The sequence below is a fragment of the Gracilinanus agilis genome, chromosome 2 (assembly GCF_016433145.1).
Source record: "Gracilinanus agilis isolate LMUSP501 chromosome 2, AgileGrace, whole genome shotgun sequence".
NCBI lineage: Eukaryota > Metazoa > Chordata > Mammalia > Didelphimorphia > Didelphidae > Gracilinanus > Gracilinanus agilis.
In genome coordinates, this window is record NC_058131.1 from 620,224,541 (window position 1) to 620,247,870 (window position 23,330).

Sequence of the window (23,330 nt, forward strand, 5' to 3'; positions counted from 1 at the left end):
CAGAGAGAGACAGAGAGAGAGAGAGAAAGAGAGAGAGAGAGAGAGAGAGAGAGAGAGAGAGAGAGAGAGAGAGAGAAAAGAGAGAGAGAGAGAGAGAGAGAGAGAGAGAGAGAGAGAGAGAATGTGTGTGTGTGTGTGTGTGTGTGTGTGTGTGTGTGTGTGTGTGTGTGTGTGTGTGTGTAAAGGTCCCTTCCCTTGAATCAGCTTAGTTCAGGAGACAAGCATAGCAAACAGGAACCAAATAGGAAAATAGATAATACAAGACAATACACATATGCCCCAACTGAGTTGTCCCAACAAACAAAATATCAGGAATATCTTATTACAATGACCCACATATAATACTTCCTTTGGCCCAAAGGTACAAACTTGAAAATTAGTAGAAAATATCAGCTAGCACTTGAGTCAGGCTGGCATTAATTTCCCTGGGATTCAGTTTGTTTACTCAATATACATAATAAGCATAAACATTATCTCTTTGGAATTGTCAACTCTCTATAATATTGTTTCACCTAAAATCTGTTTCCTCAAACCAATTAATGACATCAAGTGAAGTATACTAACATAATAGCTGATTCTCCATAGTATTCTGTTTTATAAAGACCATTATGCTATACATATTAATTCAAAATATGCTTAGGAGGTTAATTATTATTCCATTTTATAGACTGAAAAACTGAGAGAATTCAAAACATACCTAAAATCACAGAAAAGGGAAGGAAGGAAAGATTTATTAAGATTTTACAGTGTGCTAAGACTTTTACTTCACTATGTGACCCTGGTCAACAGACTCCATTTGCCTCAGTTTCCTTATCTATAAAATGAGCTAGAAAAGGAAATGGCAAACCATCCAGTTTCTTTGCCAAGAAAACCCAAAGAAAGGGTCATAAAAAGTTGGACATTACTGAAAAGACTAAACTACAAGCGTTTTACAAATATCTCATTTAATCCTCACAACTCTTGGAGGTAGATGCTATTTCTATTCCCATTTTACAGTTACAGAAACTGAGTCAGACAGAGGTTTAGTAAAAATTATGATTTAGATTCAGATCTTGGTACACCACAACTGCTCCTATTAAGGGCTAAATATCCTTGGGACCTAAGCCTCTATCTTCTTCCTTAGGGAGGACCAGTGAGACCAGGAGATAAAACAGATGAAGAACTGGCATTTCCTCATTATGGAGATCCATCTTCATCCTTTGCCTCCTACTATCATTTAAATGTGTTGTATTTCTGAAAGCAAAGTCAAGAATTTTTTTAATTTAGCTTCAATGATTCTTTAATATAAATCTCTTCATAAAGGCTTTCAAATTTGTTGCTCCTGATCTCCAAAGTAGCCCCACCAATTTCTCTCATGAACTATGACTTTGCCTAAAGGAAACAATTCTACAGAATGTTGTCTTTTTTTGTTGTGGTGGTTTTGATTCAGCTAACATTTATCATCCACCTGCTTTGTGCAAGGTCCCATGCTGGACACAAGAAGAAACTGTTTCCCAAAGGAGGCTTCAGTAACCACATCTTTCCCCTTACACCCAACAATAATATGACTGCTGGATCTATTTTCCAAGGAAATCAGGAGAAAAGGGAAAGAATCTATATGTTCCAAAGTATTTATAACGGTTCTCTTTGTGGAGGTGAGATGTCCATCAATTAGGAAATGGTTAAACAAATTGTGGCATATGACGGTAATAGAATACTACTGCACCAAAAGCAGAACATTGTACACAGAGACTAATACACTGTGGCACAATCGAATGTAATAAACTTCTCTATTAGCAGCAATGCAATGATCCAGGACAATTCTGAGGAATTTATGAGAAAGAATGCTATCCACATTCAGAAGAAGAACTGTGGGAATAGATGGCTCTCGAGCCACATCTGGCTCTTTTGAGGGCCAGATATGGCTCTTTCTGCAGGAGCCATAAAGTCAATTTTTTTTCAGGCGCTGTTACAGGTGCGCACACTGTGAGCACTGTACGGCTCTCACGAAATTACATTTTAAAAAATGTGGCGTTTATGGCTCTCACAGCCAAAAAGGTTGCCGACCCCTGCTTTAAATGATCACACTGTTGCAAATATTAATAATATGGAAATAGGTCTTGATCAATGATACTTGTAAAACCCAGTGGAATTGTGCACTGGCTATGGGAGGCAAGAGATGGGAGGGGAAGGAAAGAACATGAATCATGTAACCATGGGAAAATATTCTAAATTAATTAATTAAAATTTAAAAAATAAATTAAAAAATACTACCGCACCATAGGAAATAATGAGCAGATTATTTTTTTTAAACTTGAAAAGAATAACATGAGATAATGAAGAGTGAAATGAGTAGAACCAAGAGAAGAACATCATCTACAAATTTAATATTTGGAGAATAACTTGTTCACCTACAGAGAACAAATTGAGAATTGGAAATACAAAAGATATAATCTATTTATTTTGTTTGCCAGATGATGCCTTCTATGGTATGGGGAGGGTAAAAAGGAACTGAGATATCTGAAAATAAATTATATTAATAAATATAATACATATAAATAACTGCATCTTTCTCAAAATAAATGAAATAGTCCTACCTAGCTTAAAAACATTAGATTTACAAATGACTCACACATACAAAGAGCTTCCTTATCTCTTGCCCTGGCAGACAATCATAAAGGGGGAAAATACCAAACTTAGACCCTTGAAAGAACCTGTGGGTTCAGAAGTAGAATAAGCAATAGCCATTTATAGGACATGTCAGTCATATCCCAGTTTGCATGCATTTTTTTCACTGACTTTCTCCCATGACTGGAATGTTCCTCTCCTTCATCTCTGCTTTCTGGCTTCCTTGCCTTCAAGTGCCAGCTGAAATCCAATCTTCTATAGGAAGCCTTTCCCAATTTCTCTTAAGTTAGAGCTCATTGATCATTTCATTGTGTTTTTTCCCCTGAATATAGCTATTTCTTTTCTTTTTTTTTTTTTTTTAAACCCTTACTTTCTGTCTTGGGAGTCAATACTGTGTATTGGCTCCAAGGCGGAAGAGTGATAAGGGTAGGTAATGGGGGTCAAGTGACTTGCCCAGGGTCACACAGCTGGGAAGTGTCTGAGGCCAGATTTGAACCTAGGACCTCATGTCTCTAGGCCTGGCTCTCAATCCACTGAGCTACTCAGCTGCCCCCTATATAGCTATTTTTACAGTTATTTATATGTTGTTAGACTGTGGCAGCAAGAATTGTCTTAACTTTATATCCCCAGCACTTAGCACAGTATGGAACATTAATGTTTATTGGCTGACCAGCTGGGGCTCCTCCCCCAAAAGATCCTCCCACATTTGAAAGTTTCTTACTTTTTCTCCTTTGGGGGGTAAAGATTATTGAGACAGAACTCTTCTAAGTCAGAGTCAGGGAGAGAAGTCCCCTAGAAGGTTAAGGTTCTTACAAACCTCCTCTTCAGGACTCAGCTGTCTCTCTATTTCCCTCTTCAGCATTGTTGACTTTGTTTTGGTTTGGTTTTTGCTAATGGACAATTTTCAACTGCCTAAAGTTTCATCAATTAGAAATACTTGTGGGTTAACAAATCTATCTTTTTAAAAACACAAATGCTTTCTTCCTCCAAGATGTTTACTAGACCATCAACCATTATCAAAATTGTATGAACTAGCTGAATTATAAGATCATAGAGATGGAAAGAACCTCAGATATAATCTAGTCCATGCACTCTTATCCTAGAGTCTGTGGTGAGAATTCAGTTAGTACATGAAACAAGGGAAGAGAAGAGAAAAAAAGGGAATAAGTATTTACATATGCCTACTATATACCAGGCACTGTGCTAAATGCTTGACATATTATCTCATTGTATGGGGGGGGGGGGGGGAAGAATATAGCTTTAATTCAATGTATTCAATAAATTGAATTCAATAGAATTGGTTTCCTTTGTATTTTTTTTTTTTTTGGCATTTAAAAACATTCTGCAAAAGGGGTTCATCTGTAGGTTTTGCCAGCCTGGCAAAGGGGCCCACTGACATAATAAAGGTTATGAAGCCCAGATCTAGTGCACTTTTCTCATTTTACAAATAAGGAAATAGCTTGAGAAAATTTAAGTGTTTTGCCCAAAACCAACAGGATATGTCACTATCCTGTGGGAAACTATTCTCTAAGTTCCAAACAACTTTAAAAGAGACTTTGGGAATAGAATCTGTAAATTGTAGAGGCTTCACATTATAACATGGCTATGAACTTGGATTTGGTCTTCTACATTAAGACCATATGACATAGGGGTTAGAATTGAAACCTAGGTCTCCTGATTTCAAAATCTGGTGCTCTTTCCATTGGCCCCCCTCTCCAAACCTCAAGCTGGAATAGCAGCTGTTATCTACAGAGGAGAGTCCTCAGAACACTTTGCAGCAGATCAAGTTTAGGGAAATATATTCTAGCAGGGGGCTTGGGGCAGCATCAAGGCACTAAGAAGTAGGAGTGACTTAGAAAGGAAAGTGGGAAAAGGAACATAGACAAACTTAATCTATTTCAAAATATGACTGCTATGAGCTGACCCTTTGCCCCCCAATACTGTGGAGGGATCTCTCCTCTTTTGTTCCTCACTCCCAAAGCACATGGGCTCCTAGGACCATTAGTTTAATAGCTCTGCTACATAGCTGATTACATAGATTTTTATTGCTGTCCTATGAACCTAGCCACCATGTGTATTATGTCTCTATGAGAAACTAGTCTTAAATTCCAACAATTTTGAAAAAGATTTTTGGAATACAATTTGTCAGTAAATTATAGAAGGTTTGCATTGCATGGTTTTGAGTTTGGATTTGATCTTCTATTTTAAAACCATGACATAAAAAGAGTTCTCCCAATGTTTTGTAGTTGTCCTCAAAAGGCTTTTAGCTTTTCAGGCAATTAAAAAGGATAAGCAACCTGATCAGAGTCAAGATGTCTTCCTCTCAACATTGTGGGTTCCTTTAAAATGCTTCCTGTCCTCAAAGCAATCCTGAGTGAAAAAGGAAGAGGGTCTGTTCCAGTCTCCACACTAGAGATAATAATCATAAGAGGCAAGATAAATGCTGCTCTAGAGGGAGAAGTAATTAGAAGCGTGTGGATGTAAGCTTGGCCTTAGATCCAAGCAAGGTCTGGAGAAAGGCTACCCACACATGACCTAAGTGTGTGGTGGGACAAGATCCCACCTACTGAAGCTGGCAACTACTCCCAGTTCTTCACTGATAGCACAAAAAGACACAAGAAAATTCATGGGTCAAATCTTCCTACCACCTAGGAGGTTAAAGACTCTCAATTAACATTATCATCTAGAAACTTTTTTTTTCCCCCACAACTCCTTAGGCAGATGGATGAAGCCTGGGATCCCTTCTGATAATAACATTTGCTGGTAAGCATGGCACATAGGCATCTCCCTCTAATCCTTGGGAGGTAGAGGCTAGTGGGTTATTTGAATTTGAGAATTCTGAGCTACAGTAGGACTAAAGATGATGTTGGATGTCTGTACCAAGTCTATACTAATAAGATGATTCCTCCAGGACAGTGATGGACAAACTATGGCCCATGGGCCAGATGCAGCCCCCAGAAATGTTCTATCCAGCCACGTGACATTATTCCTAATCTGACAAATACAATGAGTAGGATACAATACAATGAAACTTCAAAAGAGTTGCCTTAGAAACAGACTGACAGATGGGCATTTCCTTTCCTTTGGACCCCTCTTTAAAAAGTTTGCCTATCACTGCTCTAGGAGAAAAGGGCCACCAGGTTAAGAAGAGGGGAACCAGGATGCCTAAGGAGGAGCCAGTGAAAAAAGAAATGATTAAAACTTCCTTACCAATCAGCATTGGAGATAAGTAGCCACAACTCTTCCAATCCAGGGCAATATAAGGACAGTTCATTGTTTGTTGCATACATTCATAATTGAAGGAAATATTAAGTTTTGGTTAGAGGTTACTGAAAATAAAAGATGTTATTTTTTTCCTATCCATATTCACAGACTCCCTAAAATCTATCCACAGATTCCATGAGGGTCCAAGGACTCCAGGTTAAGAGCTCCTGGTCTAACTCATATCCCTAAATCTCAGGAACTCTCCTTAGAAACCAAAAGTGGCACCATGGATAGCTATATCGTTTCCTTCTATTCCCTTCTCCAAAAATCTTTGTTCATGACCCAGCTAGTCTCTCACCTTCTCCATCAGTTCTCTCCCTACTGTTTTAGCCCACACTATTCTATCTCCTCTGAGCATCTAAAGTTCTAACAGTCTGTGACTTATCATTTTCTCCCTATAGAAAAGAAGTTCTTTGAGGGCAGAGATGTTTAGGTTTTTTAGGCTTTATATACATAGCATATATATGCATATATATATAGCACATATATATATGCATATATACAGTGCCTTAAAAATAGCAAGTGCTTAATAAATTCTTGTTAAAATAAATAAAATTTCAGCACTTACCATAGCCTGTCCTGAATTAATAATACCTAACAGTTCCAGGGGCAGCTGGGTAGCTCAGTAGATTGAGAGCCAAGCCTAGAGATGGGAGATCCTAGGTTCTAATCTGGCCTCAGACACTTCCTAACTGAGTGACCCTGAGCAAGTCACTTAACCTCCAGTGCCTAGCCCTTATCACTCTTCTGCCTTAGAACCAAAGCACAGTATTGATTCCAAGGTGGAAGGTAAGGGTTAAAAAAAAAAAACTAACAATTCCGGTGGAAGCATTTAATAAAATGCTGAAGACTCTCAGAAACTTTAAGATTCCATAATTCCATGTGTGTGACCTACTGAGTCAGGACAAGATTTCAAAGCTCATGGGCAATGGAGTTAGAGTTTCTATACTATCAAATCAGTATCAATAAACCCTAAAGCAGTGTGATAAAATGGATGAGAAGAAACTAGGAGTCATGAGTTCAGGACTCTATGCCTGAGCTCTGACATCACAAGCTGTATGACTTAGAATAAATCATTTCACCATTCAAGGTTTTGATTTTATCTTTCCTAAGATGATATTACTGTGTTGACCTCAGACATTTACTACCTGGGTGACCTGAACCTTGGCAAGTCACTTAACCCTTTTCACCCCAGTTTACTCATCTGTAAAATGAGCTGGAGAAGGAAAAGGCAAACCACTTCAGTATTTTTGCCTCCAAATAGGGTCCTGAAGAGTAAGAAACAATTAAAAAAATGATTGTGCTGGATTAATGGTTCTCTAACTTCACAGATTCAGGACCCTTTGTAAATATTTATGTATTTTAAACCCTTACCTTTCATCTTAGATTCAATACTTTGTATTGGCCCCAAGGCACAAGAGCAGTAAGAGCTAGGCAAAGGGGATTAAGTGGCTTACTTTGAACCCAAGGCATCCTATCTCTGGGCCTGGTTCTCAATCTACTAAGCCATCTAGCTGCCCCCTGACACTTTATACTCTTAAAAAAAAGTATTGAGGGCTTCTCCTTCCTCAAAGAGTTTATGTTTATATGGGATGTATCTATCAATATTTAGCACATTATAACTTAAAACATCTTAGTATTATTATAAAAATAATTTTTCTTTCACAGACCCCACCTAATATTGATACTAAATATTCCAAGGTAGAAGAGCCGATAAGGGCTAGGCAATGGGGGATAAGTGACTTGCCCTGGGTCACAGGGATAGGAAGTGTCTGAAGCCAGCTTTGAACCCAGAACTCCTATCTAGGCCTGGTGCTTTTTTCCACTAAATCACTTGGCTGCCCAGATTCTTGATGGTGGCAGGAAGCAAAAGAGAACATCCATCAGGTGAGAGAAAGGGGCACATACAGCACAAGATATTCTAAGGGAATAGCAAAGCAGTCAGTTCACTCTGGCTGCAGACTAAGGTATATGAAAAGGATTTGTAGTAGATAAGGCTGAAAATCTAAGATGACAGAATCTAGAACTGAAAGGATCTTCGAGTGGCAGGCAGAAATCCAAACCCAAGTCCCCTGACTCCAAATCCAGTGCTTCTGCTACTCTGCCAGAAAGGATGTCTCCTTTAAACTGATACCACACTGTAAAGGGGCATGAATGCCAGACTGAAGAGTGTATAAGGGATAGAGTGCACAGTGGGCTGAGAATAGAGCACTAGCAAGATTCCTCTGGCAAGGCTCCAAAGGTTGGAACATGGAAAGAGCACTTAGGAGACTACTGCATTGGTCTAGACAAGAGTGCTATTAATTGGACTGACAACTCAAATAACACACCTGCAGAATGCTATGAATAATGTAGACAACAAAATACTTTTTGAATGAGGGGATGACTTTTTATGTCTCGGCTGTCACTGGCAAAGCTTCACATGATTCCAACTGCAAACCTACTTGGTCACACACGGACTTTGGCTTTTTAATTTTGTCTAGATTGAAGACTGAAACTCTTCTGCTAAAGGGTTGGGGGAGGAATGGCAGTACCAACAATCTGCCTGTTAAAAACCAGCAGCAGACCCAAGACTGCTCAAGACTGGGATCCCAGAGAAATCTGGTTCTGGTTTTCTTTCCCTTTCTGGAGGAAGAAAAAAAAAAAAACTTTTACTGCTGGGGCCAAAAGCCCTGCTTTTCAGAATTACTGCTAATGGAGCAAGACCCTGAGGGCTGTACTTGGTCCAAAACCCCAAGAGGGGTCCAGAGGGCAGGGAAATGGAGTAATTGGAAAGATTGCCTGCTGGACAGTAATAACAAGGTCTTGGCCCTATGCACTCCCTTCCCAAGTGAGGTCCCCCAAACACCAAAACTATTCTTGAATAGGATGCAAGAGATAGAAAGGGTGGTTCCTCAGGGAAGAAGCTGCACCCCATCTTCACAGTAAAGACTGTTTCTCAGTTACAGTGACAACTCCAGCCAGACCACCAGAGCACCACGCCTATGTATAATTAGGCAGTCACATTAATCATTTCTGGAAAGACTCCAGGCAGGGAAGGATCTGTGGGTGTTTTATTTGTGTTACAGAAAACACACAAAGGACAGAATTCAAGATTGCCTCTCCCCTCTCCCTCTACATCCCCCTAAGGAAAAATTCCATCAGCCAGGAGACTGCCCTGGAAAGAAAGCAAAAGTGACTTTCACTGCCTTAGTCTCCATCCTTAGAAGGGAGTCTAATAGGTCACAGGGCCAATGATTTCCCCCAAGTATTCTCAGTCCCTGAAAACATGCTCACAGCCCTCCTCATACAAGGGAGCCTCCCTTTAATGAGTGGGCTAAGATCAAGGCTTCATATGAAATTCTAGATAGCCAAGCTAGGGACAACAAGAACAATTGTTTAGAAATTTTTTAAACAAAAGTCTAAAGACAGCAGGATTGAGAGCTTCTGTTAAGCCCAGATAGACAAAGATAACCAATATCCCCCACTCCAACACCTTCTACCTACGGAATGCCCATTTTGGAATGGTGCTCCAATCACTGAATATTAAACCCCAGAGTCAGTTTTCCTTTCCATAAAATGAAGAATTTGGGCTAGAGAATGTCTAATGCACCTCCATTATAAAACAGAACTGGCAAATGATAGTTACTCATTTTCAATAATTTGTAATGATTTGGTTCTGGCACTAGAGATGATTTCATTGCAGTCTAAGCAAGCCCACCCTCCGCAGTTAATGGATGCATGCATATCTTTCTGCTTCAAATCTCCCACTCTTGTTTTCAAAATGTCCGGACTGCTACAAGTGATGGCAGGCCTCTGCCTGCCCACTATAAGACACCATGACACCAAATATGAAATAGGAGGGAAAGAGGGGAAGGTGGCCATTGGCTGGCAGCAACTGTCTTCCATCCTCTTTGGAAACTTCTCGGAAAATTAAGCCCCAACAAAAGAGATGTGGTACTGGAGATGACAATGAAAAACAGTTTTCATGACTGCAAAAGAAACTGGCCCTAGAACAGAACCCAAGCCCACTGAATATCAAGATGACCTTGGCTTTGGTACAAGAACATCCTCTGCTAGAAATACACAGACTAGATCCAACATCAGGCAAAAGAAAACCTCAGGAGAAATCTCCTCCTCGCCTACAACCAAAAACCTTCGGCCCTCATTCAAGGAAAACTCCCAGACCAAAGATCTTCCTGTGCGATTAACTGGAATTATGATTTCTGTTTGAAGCCTTCCAGAAAAATGACTTGTTTCCAAAGGAAGCAGAACCGATCCCAGGCCACTAACAAGGAACTCAAGGATAGCAATTAAGTTAGCAAGTCAGAAGAGATCCTTAGTTCAAGGTGCCAGGGGACAATAGCAGAAATGCGGGCTGATCATCAGGAGATTGAGGGCCATGGTTCAGCCCAATGCTAACACACAATACAGCTGTACTGAAACCAGCCTGGCACCACTGCGCAAAGGCCAACAAATAGGAAATGAAAAACACTATCAGCAGCTAAAGAAAGGATTCAACATGTAACAAGTCAGTGTCACAGGACATGAAATCTAAGCCTAAGGAACAAGGACTTCAACGAGGAGAAGACCAAAAGATAGACTCAACTAGGACACAAAAGGATGTCACTATGTGGCTGTAGATAAGTCATTTAGCTTCTCTTGGCCATGGTTTCCTCATCATCTCTACTCAGGTCCTCAGCACTTAGCACAGTGCTTTGCACATACGAAACATGAATAAAAGGTTTTTTCATTTTTTCATTCAAATGACAAGGTGAGAGTAGAGCAGTAATGTCAAATTCAAATAGAAACACGTGCCACAAATCTGTACATAAGAATTCCTGCAAGCCACATATTGATTTTGTTTTAAAATGTAATGTCATCTATACTTTATTGTATTTTTATTTTGTTAAATACTTCTTAATTACATGTTAATCTGGTTTGGGCCCACTTTGGAGTGTTGTAGGCCAAATGCTGCCCAAAGGCTGAGTGTTTTACATCTCTAGACTAGAGAATCTTTTTTTTTTTAACTCTTACCTTCCATCTTAGGATCAATACTATGTATTGGTTCCAAAGCAGAAGAGTGGTAAAGGATAAGACAATGGGGGCTGAGTGACTTTCCAAGGGTCACACAGCTAGGATGTATCCAATGGCCATATTTGAACCCAGGACCTCCCATCTCCAAGCCTGATTTTCTATCTACTGGACTATCTAGCTGCCCTCTAAAGAACCTTTAAGGTCACTTCAAGCTCTAAATTTTTGATCACCTGGGATAAGGACAATGTGTAGTCTCTGTACTATGAACTGTACTCTGCCCTCATCCAGTAATGATCCCTTCACTAGCCTTGAATCCATGACAGTCAATGAGCCAAGTGGTTCTTGTTTCATTCTATTCATTTCCAAAGTCGGATTCATCTTACACACAAATCAAATAAATCAGCACTCGTTCCTTGGGCATCTTTAATTTCTCCTACCAAATTAAAACCACATCCCTTAGCCTAACATGCAAGGTCTTCCACAATCTAATTCCATTCACTTGGCAGTGAGCCTTCATGCTTCAAGTAAGGGTTTGTCTAGTTTGGAGAGGCATTTAACACCGTACCAGGAACATAGCTGGTACTTAATATGTTTGTAGAATCCATAAGTGGTCTCTTAATTCCCTTCTAGGAATCTAAGAGATTTCTTGTCTTATATAAATCCCACACCAATCCCTACAACACACTCAACACTCCTGCCAAAATAGAAAAGGGATCAATTCCCTAAAATAGTCTCCATGCTTTTTCCTCTATTGATAATTTTTAACATGCCCCTTATTCTTGGCTGAAATATACACAACCTAGGAGAGTAAATTCAAGGCCAGCTTAATTGTCACATCCACGAGAAAGTTTCCCCAAACTGGTATTTCTCCCTTTAAATCTTTCTATCGTCCTTCTTTTGTGTCATTCTCGGGTCATTTGTCACATTTTTCTATCTTGACATTATCTTTTATCACTACCCTCATCATCATCACTACTACCACCAGATTGTAAACTCTCTGAAAGAATGAACAATTTCTTATTTCATTTTTAAATCTCCCTTGGCATGTAAAAATAATAATCACTTACTGGTTATTGAATAAATAAACTTAAACTACACCCTGAAAGCAAGTTTCTTTCACCTGCCCCTTAGCTCACCACATAGTGCAAAAATCCCTGAGATACTGATGTCTCTTTCCCAAATCGGGGGACTCATTTGCCCTCTTTAAATTCACTCTTCAAAAGGAAAGGCCATTTGACATCCGATATTCAAAAGAAAGTTACAGTGAAAGACCATACACATATATATACTAAGAAATTTCAGAATCTCAGAATTGGAACAGAACTCGGTAACCATTTAGACAAACCCATATTTAGCAAATTCAAAAAAATAGCCATCCTCTCTGAGGTATCACCTCACAACACTCAGAAATGACAAATGTTGAAGGAAATGAGTAATAAACAGGTACACGAATGACATGTTGGTGAAGTAGTGTATTAAATCATTCTGGAGAGCAACATGGAACTAGGCACAAAGGGCTATAAAACCCTTTGATTCAGTGATACCAGCAGTAGACCTGTATCCCAAATATATAAATCCCACACTAATCTCTACGACACACTCAACACTCCTGCCAAAGTAGAAAAGGGATCAGTTCCCTGCAATAGTCTCCATGCTTTTTTCCTCTATTGATAATAGAGGGAAAAGAGATAAAAGGAAAAGGCCTTCTATGTACAAAAATATTGATAGCAGCTCTTTTTTCATGGTGGCAAAGAAGGAAATCGAAAGGATGCTTATCATTTGAGAAATGACTGAACAAGTTGTGGTATATGACTGTGATGCCCTACCACTATGCCATAGGAAATGCCAAGACCATGAACTGATGCAAAGTGAAATGGGAATATAAAAATCATTGTGTGCGATGTTGTAACAATGATCAACTGTGAAAGACTTGGCTACTCTGATCAATACAGCAATCCAAAACAAATCCAAAGGACTCATGATGAAAAAATGCTATCCACTTCCAGAGACAGAACTGATGAACTATGAATACAAACTGAAGTATAATTTTCTCACTTTATTTTTCTTGCCTGTTTTTGCAAAATGACTAACATGGAAATGTCTGGCATGATTTCATATGTATAATTGATATCATATTGTTTGCCTTCTCATTGAATGGGGGAGGGAGACAAAATTTGGAACTCAAAATTTGAAAAGAAAAGAATGTTAAAAATAAATAAATAAATTTGGAGGGGTAGGGGGAGAAATAGCCATTCAGCTTTTGCGTGAAGACCTTCAATGGAGGGTAACCCACTACTAAGAATGTTAAAAATAAATTTGGAGAGGAGAAAAAAAAAAAGAAATAACCACCCAGCTTTTGCTTAAAGATCTCCAATGATGGGTAACCCACTTTTTTCCTAACACTTTGAAATACATTTTGGGAATATTTCATTACACTTTTTTTTAAGGGCAGGCAGGGAAGGAATAGCCCTCTTTGAAAGTGACAGTGGAAAAGAAAAAAAAAAGTGACAGTGCTTTAATAATTCCTCTAGGTAAGGAAGTTATATTTTCTGGTCCCTTAACTATTTCTAGGGTCCCGTTAACTACAAATCCTAACTAGACCACCACAAGCTAACATTAGGCACTTAAGGCTGGCATTCAAGATTTTTCCAAAATATGGTTTCAATCTATGTTTATACTCTTAGCTCAATAATTCCCCTTCATGTGTATCGTATACCACTGTCTAACTAAATTATTACCACTGCTTCTTGAAATTGTCCCATGCTGTTCGAACTCTGCCTAGAGTGCCCTTCCCACCTGTACCTGCCTTTGAAATTCTGCCCATCCTTTGAGGACCATTTTAAATACAACTTCATGAAATCTCTCCAGAGCCCTCACAAGAAATCTCTCTCCTCTGAAGTCACATTATTTATACCCCTTTGGTGCCCTTCATCCATTCTGCCCAGTACTATGTTGTTATTGGTAGTGGTCAGTTGTATTTGACTCTTTGTGACCCCATTTGGGGTTTTCTTGGAAAAGATATTAAAGAGGTTTACCGTTTCCTTTTCTAGCTCATTTTACAGATGAAGAAACTAAGGCAAACAGGGTTAAGTGACTTGCCCAGGATCACACAGCTAGTGAGTGTTTGAGGCCCCATCCTGATTCCAGGCCTAGCACTCTATCCACTGTGCCACCTAACAATCTGGTACTATAGTGATCTGTGTCTTCACTGCATCTCCTCTACCACATACAAGCTCACTGAGGGCTAGAACTATCTTTACCTGTCTATCTTTCAGCAAGCCATATAATGTCTCAGAGTAGATACTTGGTCATGTATGCTGAATTGAAGTGGCTAAAATTGATGCAGATAAGCTCTTTAAAAATGACATCAGTATTTTCTGCATTCAAGATTTCCCCACAGAGGGCCATATAAGCTGGGTCTCTTCTGTCTTTTATACCTTCCTCCCCACATCACCACAAAGCAAACTCTAAGAAGCTGCCCAAGGCTAGCTAACTAGAGTGTGATTTCAGGCACACAAAAATACATGACTTATCATGACAAATGTGGCATCCCAGGTATATTCTAATCTTGAAAGTATTATTGATGTATTAATATTGTAACCTATGTGTTCTTGTACCAGACTCATGGTTATATTATTTCTTGATCATTGTATTTAATTGGTACTCTATTAATTCTGACCATTCTCCAAACCTACAGCCCCAAGGTGAGGAGAATTCCTGGGCAGGACATTAGCTGCTACAGGGTCCTAGCTCCTGCCTTGACAGACCAGATTCCCTAGCAGGTCACATGTTTGATCAGCCTCTCCTCTTTGATCTTGTGTTGTCAATTGAGCCAATGTCAAATTATATGCCATGTCATATGATCATTAACTACTTCCCATTCCTTGATTCTCCAATAAAAGAATGGGGACACGCATAGCTCTCTCTCTCTCTGTTCCACTGTCAGAGGAGCATGCACGCTGGAGCCCATGTTGTTGAACCATTCGTCTCTGAGTCTTTCTTCCTTTATTGCTTTCCCTCTCTTTCTATGTCCCCTTCACTCGTTTTTCCTTGGTTTCTAAGTTCCCTTCTCAGGTGTCCACCCATGAATATATTAATTTGTGGCTGCAGGCAGCTATGACAAAATTAGAGAAAAGGCATAAATACCTCTAGGGAAAGAGAAAAAAGATAATGTCTAAAATTCACATTCAAATAGATGTGAGAGGGTACAGAGAGCCTAGAAGAGAATCTAGTTATTAACTAATAAAAGGGCTTTTCCCTGTGAACAAGTCAATTCAATTCATATCCATTTTTTTTTCTAATTTCACAGTAGCTAGCTTAGTCTGATTCAAGACAATATGAATGGAAAGGATAACATGGTGTGGATGTACAATTATGTTGGCAACCAGGAGTTCAAACCTGCACACTTGTTCTTTATCACCTACGTAATAAGCATGTCATATAATCTTAGGAAGCCTCAGTTTCCCTATATCCAAAATGGAGATAATCATAAAGTCATTGTGAAAATGACTCTGAAATTTGAAGGTATTGTATAAATATATATTATTTCTTATCTATTGCATTCAAAGAACTGAATGAGATGCTAAGGGTATAATAAGAAATACAAAACACTCTCTGGCCTCAAAGCACTTACATCTTAAGAGAAAACTGGATTTAACAGATGCAGAGCATACTTTAAGTGGCATCCTAAACTCTTGCCAAATTTCACAATTTTGCCCAGTATCATCTTGAACCAGCCAGCAATGTAATCAAATTCATGTAATAACCAGCATTAGGCTCAGTTCTGTGGCCAAAACAAATCTAAGACCCTCAAGGAGTTCCCAGTTTAGCTAGAGATACCTAACGCACACACATCTAAAAAAAAGCAACCTAATAGTACAAAGCAATATGCAAATACTAACTCACAAATGGATGACATTGGTCAAAAAGAAGCCCAATTGGGCTTCACGTATTTATTGAGCATAAACTGAAATACAGGGTACTTTTCTGGGTACCAGGTAATCACACTGTATATATAGAAGGTACTCTGGTAGGACTGAAGACTGGAAAACCCACCCAAAGAGGAGACATCCCATTAGACAGGTGGAAAGAAAGTGAAAATTGGTAAAAGGAAAAGAGTTCTGCCATTAGCCAAATTCCACCCTGTACCTGGTGAGCATCACCCGATGGGATTATGTAAGCTTGGATCGGTTCAGTCACATACTCAGTGTTCTTCATGGCCTGTCTCAACTGCCGCAGCAACTCAGAAGTCACCTTTGGAACCATTCTGTTGTCTAGAAGAACATAAGACAGGATATTTCAAAACCAGATTGTCCCACATACATCCAATGACTAGTTTTGAATAAGCCCTAATGAAAACTAACATCACTCGGTTCTTTCTCTATATATATCTACATATAATATATCTACATACCATGTGACCTCCCCTATGTCCCCTCCCCTCTTTGACATACCAACTGCAAATATAACCTAGAATCTCCTCAGCCAGTCAGAAGGACATCTAGTAGGTACTGAAAAGTTTAATCCATAATATTCATTTTAATACTGCCCAACTGTAAACTATTCCTTTGGACTGGAGAGTCAGGAGACTTGGGTTCTGCTCCCAACTGCCACTAACTAGCTGTGTGACCCTGAGACAAGTTATCTTACCTTCTCTGGACCTCAATTTTCCTCATTAATGAAATGAGGGCATCAGACCAGATGAACTAGACAGTCTAAAATTCTATGGTTTTAGTATGTATATCAAAGTTAGTTACATTTAATCTTGGTGTGTATTAAAGAGGGTGAGCTAGGAATGTCAAAATTCTAAATGGGCCACTTCATTCAACAAATATTTATTGGGTACCTCCAATGTACAAGTCACTGAACCAAGCATTACAGTCAATACAAATTTAAGTTAGATATGATCCCTGACCTCAGGAGCTTACATTAAAGGTGTTAGACAAATAACAGTCTTATGAAACATGGGGACAGTGAACTATATGTACTATACAGGCTCTTGGAAGAAGAGATTGGCTGGGAAGAAGATCAAAGAAAGCTATCCAAAGGTAATATCTGAGCTGGGCCTTAAGGACTGGTATGATTTCAACAAACAGAGATTAGGAGTTGGGGGGAGGGGCAGCATTCCATGGGGAAAAAAACTATATGAGCAAAAGCCACTCTCTCCTCCTGGATACTCTCTCCTTTCTAGGTTGTCCCAACACTGTTCTCCTCCTTTGATCAGTCTTCTTACCCAAGTAATCAGACCAATCTTGGCCACTAACGGGATAAGACTCCAAGGCTCTGTCCTACACTTGCTTTTCTTCTCTCTCTACAATGGTCTCATCAGCTGCCACGGGTTCATCATCTCTATGCAGAGTACTCCCAGATCTACACATTCAGCTCCCAGACTCAAGCCCTAGTTTACCAACTGCCTAATGAACACTTCAAACTGAACATCTCACAGGGATCTCAAACTTGATGTGTCTAAAACAGAGCTCACTTATTTTACACCAAACTTGCCCCTTCCAGTCTTCCCTATTTCAATCAAAGACCCCAACACCCTTTTTTAAGGTCTCCAGTTTCTCAATATCATTCTCAATTGCTCACTTGCCTTCACTTTCCCATATCCAGTCAATTTTTATTTCCCCCTTTGCAACTATTCTTGGATCTGTCACCTCTCCATGTACAGCCACCATCCTAGACCAGGCCTTTATCACCTCTCATCTGGACTATTACAGTAGCCTGAATTGGTCTCCCTGAACTCAAGTCTCTTCCTCACTAGAAGTCATCTTCTACACAGTTGCCAAAATGATTTTCTTAGCTCACTCAAACTCCATTGTCTCTCTGTGACGTGTAGGAATAGACATGACATCCCTTGATATATTAAAGCCCTTTATTCCATTCTTTATAGGCACTGCTCCTAACTCTTCCCCCAGACTTTATTAGTACTGCCCCAGAAACCTCTCCTCCTCCCTGAAAGCCTATTCCAGTTCTGGACTTTACATATTAAGTGACCTTGGCCCCTCTAATTAGCGAGTTCCTTCTAGAACCTCCATTTTAAGGAAGATATTTAGACCATCCATGTCCTTCTTCATTCCTTTCCAGGCAGCCCACGTGACTCTCTTAATTCCTTCCTATACCCGCCTCTAAATTCCTTTTATGTGTTTGTTTTCCCCCATTAGAAGTAAGTTTCCAAAGGGCAGGAACCAGTATTGCTTTCTGCTTTTATTTGTATTCCCAGGGCTTAGCAGAATCTTAAAACCTAGTAAATGCCACAGTTAGGGGGTCATAATAGACAGAGTACTGGGCTTGGAGAGAGTAAGTCCTGACTTCTTGATAGTTGTGTGACCCTGGGCTCTGCTTGCCCAAGTCTTCCTCATTTGTAAAATGAGTATAATAAAAGCACCTACCTCCTAGGCTATTGTAAAGACAGAATAAGATAATAATTATAAAGTGCTTAGCATAGTGCCTCATGCATAGCAAGAATCACATAAATGTTAGTTATTATTATTAATGATAACAATGCATTTTGACTTGGCTCTTCACTGTCTGACTCCTGATTACTTTCCCTGCTTTATTACTCTGCTTCATGCATTCAACAGTCCAGTTAAATTATCCTTATAGTCCCTCATTCACAGCATTCCATTTTTCATCTCAGTGCCTTTACATTGATTGTCTTTCATACCTAAAATGCACCTTCTCCTCATGTCTACCTCTTGGAATCCCTAGTTTTCTTCAAGATTCAACTGTGGCTTAAATTTATTAGCTGAGACACCAAAAATAAAACAAAGTCTCCAAGTTGAACAGAAATAGATTCATTGAGAGAGGGCTGGTCTCACAATAAAGCCAGACACCAGTTAGCAAGTGAAGACCACTAGCCTTGAGAGCAGATCCCTTATAGAGTATTTTTAACAGAGGTGATGTCAGTAGTATAATATCATCTGATTAAAGTAAGTTGACCAGTGTGTTTTGATCCTGTACCTTGATCCCTTACCACGGCCAGTCATGCCATTGATGCAAGTCCTTTAGCATGAATGTTCTGTATGTCATGATGTTTCAGCAGAGGACAGCATAAAGATAAGTTGTTCTGAATAGTTAGTTTACAAGGCAGTAACCTGTGGATTGGCCCCAGGCCCTTGGCCTATTGTAGGGAAAGCACAGGATCATAATAAAGCAAATGAGAAGGGTATACAGTTTAATCAGTTTAGTAAGAAGTTTAAATCATGGGGAACGGGGGAGGGGAGGGAAAGAGGGGGAATATCAGAACAGATAGCTAGAAAGTATTACAGAATTATAGAAAACATAAAATATTACAGAATCATAAGGGGAATGGGATTTTCACATTCACATACCCCCTGCATCATCTTATACATTAGTGGTTCTTATTCTTTTGCATTTTTTCCTCTTTTGCATCATAGACCCTTATAAGTAATCTGATGACGTCTATAATCCACTTCTCAGAATAAAGTTTAATTCATTACTAAAAAAAAACCACTAAATTTCAGTTAGAGGTAAATATAAAGATGTCATTTTTTTATAAAAGTGAATAATGGGAAAATACTTTTTGTGTGATAATACATGTATAACCCAGATTGAATAGTTTGCCAGCTCTAGGAGTGGGGAGGGAGGAAGAAGGAAGACAATTTAGAATACATGACTTTGGAAAACTTTTGTGGAAATTTATCACATGTATTGGTAAAAATAATAATAATAATTAAAAAGATGGCAATTTTCCCCATCTGAATTCCTCGATCATCTAAGGGTCCGTGGACCCTTATGAAGAATCTCTGTTTGGAGCAGCCTGGAGTCAGAAGGCTCTGTGTGGATTAGAGTGCCAGGCCTGGAGTCAGAAGGACCTGGGTTCAAACGTAGCCTCAGATACTTCCTAGCTGTGTGACCCCAGGCAAGTTACTTAGCCCCAATTGCTTAACCCTTACCAATCTTCTGCCTTAGTATTGATTCTGAGACAAACTGTAAGATTATTTAAAAAAAAAAAATTCTAGTCTACATGAAGCTCTTTCCGATCCTTGCAGATGCTAGTAATCTCCCTCACCAAAATCACCTTGTATTTAGTTTGTATATATTTATATATATTTTTATATATAGCATGTTATTTCCCCCATGAGAATATAAATCAAAGCTCCCTGAGAGTAAGGCCTGGCTCAATAGTCTCTGTTTCTGTATTTCCAAGGCATAACACAGTGTTAATATGCAGAAGGTCTTAATAAATGCTTGCAGATTAAATGATTGAAAAGCTAGGCTAAGGGAAAAGAAATCTCAGGTTGTGATCAAGAACACAAAGTACTCCAGCCCGGTTTCAGTGTATGCTACATTATTTCTAGTGAAGATAAAGGTAGGGTGGAGCCTAGTAGCCTTGGATACTGTTTCTAAGGCCAAGGACCTTTGTACAGTTGGGCCAGAATGAAAGAAAGTAGACTTCTGGTTAAATAGAAGAGTGAGTCTCTCTCATCTTCTCAGTCTGGTCATTTCCAATAGCAGCTAAAAATTAGCCCCTGCCTGCCCAGGAAAAGATCCAATCAGAAAACCAGAACCCTGTATCTTTTCAGAGCAAAGATAGCAAATTAGACACAGACTCTTACTTAAAGGAGAAGATTCATGTTGAAGCTACCTTTGTTGCATTTTTTAAATAAAGTAGCCTTTCCACATTGCCAAGGTTAGGAGCACAGAAGCCCCCATGATCTGGAAAATTCATGTAAAATATTTTTGGTTCTCCCTTCATTCCAGAGAAGAAGTCTGCGATTTTTCTTTTTTCTTTTATGGGATATTTACAGTACCCTATTGTAAAATTAGGATTAAGTATTTGGTTATAGGCTACATGTAAGTCAATGTTAACATTTCTAGACTTTGTATATCTCTGTTAGCTTTTACGTTCCTTTCGAAAACTTTAACTTTTTACTTATTTTAACTTTTAAAAAGAAGTTGTATACATTTATGGTATTAAAAATGAACTGTTGATATTAGACAATACTATACATACAAGTTATGCACTTCTGAATTTTTTTTAAAAACCCTTACCTTCCACCTTAGAATCAATACTATGTATTGGTTCCAAGGCAGAAGAGTGGTAAGGGCTAAGCAAGGGGGCTTAAGTGACTTGCCCAGGGTCCCACAGCTAGTAAGTATCTGAGGCCAGATTTGAACCCAGGACCTCTCATCTCTAGGCCTGGCTCTCAATCCACTGATCTACCCAGCTACCCCCCATTTCTGAATTTCTAAACTTTTTCTAGGTCATGTGCTCGCCTTTGCATATTGTCTACAGCTTCTGCAAAACTCCCAAAAATTTTCCATTAAATTTCACATGTATCATATATATATATCTCGAAACCACAATGGAGAGAGTCAAGATGTGGAAGGGATGGATTCCTATACTATCTGCCCACGTTCTCAAAAAGATTCTGTTATTGTTAAGAAATAAGACAAATGTATAAAAGTGGAAAGGCCCAATACCAAAAAAAAAAAAAAAAAAAAAAAAAAAGATAAATCCAAAATATAACTTAGGGTTCAGGTAGCCACTTAGGTCATGCCTTAAAAGAAAATGACCTTTTGAAACATCACCTTATATTAAGTAAATTTCCTTTTAAATGGGATTCCTTAACTTTTCAACCTCCTCATAGCCATTCCTTTTACAGGAAGAGAAATGTTATAGGAAGCCCCTGCTTGGGGTTGCCCCTAGAGCAGAAAGGATGGCTGGTTACCCAGACCCTAAGAGCTAGAGACCCATTCAGATACACAAGAAACAAGTGTATCAACAGCCTTCTCTCCTGCCCAACTTTAATACCTTTAAAAAAGTAGTAGTTGGTTCCCCTACCCAAGTCCCTATCACTGAAAGGCAGTATAATACAATGCAAAAATTACTGGACTAGGAATAAAACTGGGGGAACCTAAGTCACTTTATCTCTATAAGCATCAGTTTCTACTTCCACTTTCCAATGCAGATGGAGCAGTTCAGTTCAAGGTCCTTTCCACTCCTAAGAGTCTATCTAACCACTCTCCTGCTATCTAGGATTTTCATTTGTTTGTTTTTAAGGATCTGAGCCCAACCCAGCCTTTTATACTTAATAGCTGTTCCACTCTGGTTAAGTGAACCTCAGTTTAATTGATTTTTCTATCAGTAGTAAATTAAAGTAACATGAAAGCTATTATAAGCCACTTTTATGAAAATAGAAGGAACAACTCACAGCCTACATTGAAGAGATAAAAAAATTATAATAAGCAACATATATATTTATAACATAGAATTATAATCTAGAATAAGATTTCTTCAAGGACAAAAACCTAAGGCCATTGAGCATGGGGCAAATAGCCCAAAAGATTCTCCAGGCAGACCTTTAAGAAAGCTGTCTGGAGAAAGTCTTCAAGGAAAAAGGAAATTGTTGCTCTTTCTTTTGCCTTTCTTTCTTAATTTGGAAACCCAAAATGCTAAATTGTGTCCCAACCCCCCACATATATATGTCACAGAAATATTTGTAAAAAGTGTACGGGAGACATCACCAACTTCATAATTTTTAAGCCTTTACCTTCTGTCTTAGAATCCATACAAGTATTGGTTCCAAGGCTGAAAAGTGGTAAGGGCTAGGCAATTGAGATTAAGTAACTTGCCCAGGTCATACAGCTAGGAATGTCTGAAGACACCTTTGAACCCAGGACCACTTCATAGTTTTAAATGTTCACTGGATTCTGGTTTTCTAAAATAGTCAAAACAGCACTAAAGTCCATTGGTTCTCCTCCATAATTTTTTTTTTTTTTAAGCCAGACAATTTCCAAATGCCCTAAATTTCCTTTGGAATATAAGACACAATTACCAACTTCTCCACCTTCAAAATTTGCTTTAAAAATTTTTGTTTTGTTAACTTCAGACAGTTGTTCATGGAGCCAATGGCCAACTTTTTAAATTTCCTGGGTTCATGTTGGCCATCAAGAGTATTCCCCTTTCGCAATTCCTTCTTAATCAATACAACCCAGAAATCCCAGAAAGAGGTCCATACCTGATTAAATTTAGAATAATCACCTGATTTTCTTTGGATACCAGTACCTCTGCCTTTGATTCAGCTGCCCTTATTCTTCTTTGTAGACAGGTTTGAAGACTGTTGCCCAAGAAAGAGAAATGGCACTTTGCAGACTTTGACCACGATAAGCAAGGGAAGCTTTAGTCAGTGTCAGCACCAATCTGAACTGGAAATATTCTTCCCTGAGTCAGGAAAAATTCCTCCTTTGGATATCAATCTGTGATTAAATAAATGAATTCCAGAGATCAGTTCTTAAGGAAATAGCTCTAGATATTGATTGCAAATCTCTTCACATGTCAACTGAATGGAATGGAATGAAATGAAATGACCACATCATTACTGTATGAATTTTTACCATGTAAGAATCACACATCAGAGCTCTCAGAGACATCTACTCCAACATGCTTATTGAACCTATAACCCACAAAGGTTAAG

The 23,330-nt window shown here is 38.9% G+C and overlaps 1 protein-coding gene across 1 annotated transcript in view; it reads right to left on the reverse strand.

The window, feature by feature from the left end:
• XPNPEP1 (X-prolyl aminopeptidase 1) overlaps positions 1–23,330 on the reverse strand; it is a 64,414-nt gene that overhangs the window by 39,207 nt on the left and 1,877 nt on the right. The window contains exons 2-3 of the mRNA XM_044665564.1: positions 22,898–23,112; positions 16,036–16,160 (exon numbers count right to left, since the gene is read on the reverse strand). Of these exons, the coding sequence (XP_044521499.1) occupies positions 16,036–16,152 (117 nt within the window). The 5' untranslated portion in view covers positions 16,153–16,160; positions 22,898–23,112. The remainder of the gene's footprint in view (positions 1–16,035; positions 16,161–22,897; positions 23,113–23,330) is intronic.